This window comes from Rasamsonia emersonii (genome assembly GCF_000968595.1).
Source record: "Rasamsonia emersonii CBS 393.64 chromosome Unknown ctg1118621762485, whole genome shotgun sequence".
In the NCBI taxonomy this organism is placed as follows: domain Eukaryota; kingdom Fungi; phylum Ascomycota; class Eurotiomycetes; order Eurotiales; family Trichocomaceae; genus Rasamsonia; species Rasamsonia emersonii.
The window spans coordinates 1-2,977 of NW_013562527.1; the positions used below are offsets into that span (position 1 = coordinate 1).

The 2,977-nt window shown below is 51.9% G+C and overlaps 8 protein-coding genes across 8 annotated transcripts; 4 read left to right on the forward strand and 4 right to left on the reverse strand.

The window, feature by feature from the left end:
* T310_10312 (Oxidoreductase, short chain dehydrogenase/reductase family) lies at positions 1-787 on the forward strand (the record flags this gene model as incomplete). Its single annotated transcript, XM_013467275.1, has 1 exon — positions 1-787. A coding segment is annotated over one exon (787 nt), but the record flags the coding sequence as incomplete, so codon positions are not given.
* A 592-nt stretch (positions 788-1,379) lies between these two features.
* On the forward strand, positions 1,380-1,718 carry T310_10316 (uncharacterized protein; the record flags this gene model as incomplete). The annotated part of the gene is made up of 1 exon (XM_013467276.1): positions 1,380-1,718. A coding segment is annotated over one exon (339 nt), but the record flags the coding sequence as incomplete, so codon positions are not given.
* On the reverse strand, positions 1,389-1,802 carry T310_10317 (UDP-glucose 4-epimerase; the record flags this gene model as incomplete). The annotated part of the gene is made up of 1 exon (XM_013467277.1): positions 1,389-1,802. A coding segment is annotated over one exon (414 nt), but the record flags the coding sequence as incomplete, so codon positions are not given.
* Positions 1,790-2,143, reverse strand: T310_10318 (uncharacterized protein; the record flags this gene model as incomplete). The annotated part of the gene is made up of 1 exon (XM_013467278.1): positions 1,790-2,143. A coding segment is annotated over one exon (354 nt), but the record flags the coding sequence as incomplete, so codon positions are not given.
* T310_10319 (UDP-glucose 4-epimerase) lies at positions 1,803-2,303 on the reverse strand (the record flags this gene model as incomplete). Its single annotated transcript, XM_013467279.1, has 1 exon — positions 1,803-2,303. A coding segment is annotated over one exon (501 nt), but the record flags the coding sequence as incomplete, so codon positions are not given.
* T310_10320 (uncharacterized protein) lies at positions 1,812-2,363 on the forward strand (the record flags this gene model as incomplete). Its single annotated transcript, XM_013467280.1, has 1 exon — positions 1,812-2,363. A coding segment is annotated over one exon (552 nt), but the record flags the coding sequence as incomplete, so codon positions are not given.
* T310_10321 (uncharacterized protein) lies at positions 2,308-2,718 on the forward strand (the record flags this gene model as incomplete). The annotated part of the gene is made up of 1 exon (XM_013467281.1): positions 2,308-2,718. A coding segment is annotated over one exon (411 nt), but the record flags the coding sequence as incomplete, so codon positions are not given.
* Positions 2,627-2,899, reverse strand: T310_10322 (uncharacterized protein; the record flags this gene model as incomplete). Its single annotated transcript, XM_013467282.1, has 1 exon — positions 2,627-2,899. A coding segment is annotated over one exon (273 nt), but the record flags the coding sequence as incomplete, so codon positions are not given.
* Between the last annotated feature and the right edge of the window lie 78 nt (positions 2,900-2,977).

Below are 2,977 nucleotides of genomic sequence, written 5' to 3' on the forward strand. Positions count from 1 at the left end.
GAACAACAACAACAACAACAACAACAACAACAACAACAACAACAACAACAACAACAACAACAACAACAACAACAACAACAACAACAACAACAACAACAACAACAACAACAACAACAACAACAAGAGCAACAGCAGCAACAAAGAACAAAAAAGAAAGAAGAAGAAGAAGTCGAGCATGTACGGCATGACTAAGCTCGCTCTGATGGTCTTTGCCAATGCCTTCCAGAAGCACCTGGCATCCTATAACCGGCCAGACAAGAATCCTGTGAACGCGCATGTAATGATCGTCGACCCGGGATTCAGCCGCACGCCGGGAATGCGACGCTGGCTGACCGGCGGCTCTCTCTGGGGCCTCTTAGCCTACCTACTGACCTGGCCGCTCTGGTGGCTGATCCTGAAGTCACCGCAGCAAGGCGCGCAGAGTTTTCTGTACGCGGCCATGGACCCGCGATTCGCCCGCGGGGAGAACACTGCAGACCGGCTGATCAAGGAGTGCCGAGAAGTCGACTTCCTGCGGAACGAAGTCAGGGACGAGCAGGTGGCCAAGCAGCTGTGGGAATTCAGCGAGCAGCAGATCCAGACCAAGGAGAAAGAGGCCGCTGTGAAGCGCGCCTTGGCTAAGAAGGAGAAAGAGCAGGAGCAGCAAAAGCAGCAGCAGCAGCAGCAAAAACAAAAGCAGACAACCACCAATAACAGTAACAATAACAATAACTCAACCAGTTCAAGTTCAAGCACAGCAGCGAAATCGCAAACGCCGGGGTCGAAAAAGAGTCAAAAGGCGAAATGACTAAATGAATGAATTGCGTGTGCATGTTGTAAATTTTTTTTCTTACTTCTTTTTTTTTTGGTACCTGTCACAGGCAGCATCTTCGATATCTATATTTATCACTATCATTATCATACCAATGTTATATTATACAATATAATGAATGACTGAATGAATGGATAGACTAGATGATACCAGTGTAGTTAGGTAACTGATGACTGCTACAGAGTACCTGATCTCAGCGTGCATGAGCAAATAAACAGATAGATGGACAAGACAGGCAAAATGATAAGAATAAATATAAATAATGGTAATGGAGAACTTGTAAACAGACGGCTTGAATTCAATTGAGCGCTATCTATAGTGGCAGATTCTCAACATTGCTATCTTTTTCTGTCTTTCTTTTTTTCTCTTTTTGTAGTGTATCTTCCTGTATGTACTGTACAGTACATCTACAAGATGTAAAATAAAAAAGAAAAAGAACAGCAATGGAAATAATAATAATAAAGAGAATATGGCGAAAAAAAATTCAACCACTATCGTCGTATTCATAGATGGAACAGGACTCTCATTGTCATTGCAATGATCGAGTCTTTTTTTTACTTTTGCCTAGACTTCTTGTCTAGTTCTTCTTCTTCAACGCCTCAAGCAGCTCGGCCGGCGGCTGCTGTCGGTATCCCTGAGGGTTGTTCCGCGTCCAGCGCCAGAGGTCCTCACACGCCTGTTCGAGCGTCCGCTCGGCCTTCCAGCCCAGCTCCTTGTTCGCCCGCGTAGGGTTCGACGTCAGGTCCAGCACGTCACCCGGACGGCGAGGAGCAACCTCGTATGGCAGGTCACGGCCCACCGCGGCCGAGAAGGCGCGGATCATCTCGTAGACAGTGCTGCCACGGCCAGTACCCAGGTTCCAGGCGCGAACACCAGGCTTGTTCGCACGCAGGTAGTTGAGCGCTAGCAGGTGGCCGTTGGCCAGATCCAGGATGTGGATGTAGTCACGGATGGCAGTGCCATCGCGAGAGGCGTAGTCTAGACGTTCAGGTTAGCCTGAGATTGCGTAACGCCAGAGAGGAAAACCAAACTCACCATCGCCGAAAACAAGGAGCTTCTCCCTCTTTCCGGTCGCGACCTGAGCCAGAAGGGGCAGCAGGTTGTAGGGAACACCCTGAGGGTCTTCACCCATGATGCCGCTGGGGTGGGCGCCCGCAGGGTTGAAGTAACGCAGCAGGGCTCCGTTCCACTTCTCGGCCTCATCAGCCTTTCCGGCCTTGGTGAGGTTGTTGCGCTGCGCGTTGATGAAGTCCGTGATGGCCGTCTCAACAACGAACTTGGTGTTTCCGTAGGGGTTCGTGGGGCCCAGGGGGCACTCCTCGGGGATGGGGATCATGTTCGAGAAGCGCGTCGCGTCACCATAGACAGTGGCAGAGCTGGAGAAGACAATGTTGGTGACATTGTGGCGCTGCATAGCGCGGAGCAGGTTGATCGAGCCGTAGACGTTGACATGGTAGTAGTCGAGCGGCCTCTCGCCGGACTCGCCGACAGCCTAGCAGATCTCCGTTCAGCACCAAAAACCCAAACACACAGCCCCAGAATTAGGTTATAGGCAGAAATGGACATACCTTGAGGGCAGCAAAGTGAATGACGCTGTCAATGTCCGGGTGCGTCTCAAACACCTTGTCGAGCGAAGCTTCGTCGGTGATATCGATCTGGGCGAACTCGGGCCTCTTCCCGGAGATCAATTCGATGCGGTTGATGACCTCTGCGGAGGAATTGTACAGGTTGTCGGCAATGACAACCTTGTAGCCAGCTTCGAGCAGGGCCAGGGCCGTGAAGGACCCGATGTAGCCCGTTCCTCTTCACGTCCTGTCAGTGCATTGCTGGAGGCAGCGGCGGGGAGATGCGACGACTCTTACCCGGTGACAAGAACTGAACCAGCAGACATTGTTTCAATGAGGTGATAGGACAGAATATACAGAAGTCACCGCAATGGGTGTGCTGTACTTGTCGGGGAGCAGGAGAGGTTGCTGGTGTTGGCCAGCTGGGCAATAATAATAATACGATGACTTTGGCCCTGCTGGCGGGGCAGCCACAGCGAGACAGCGGGGAGGTCAGGGGAGAGGGCACGGGATGGCGCAGGCGCTAGGGCGAGGAGGGGCGCACAGCGGGGACTGCAGCAGCACAAGCAGAGGCACCAGGGCAAGGCAACGAACGGCAAAG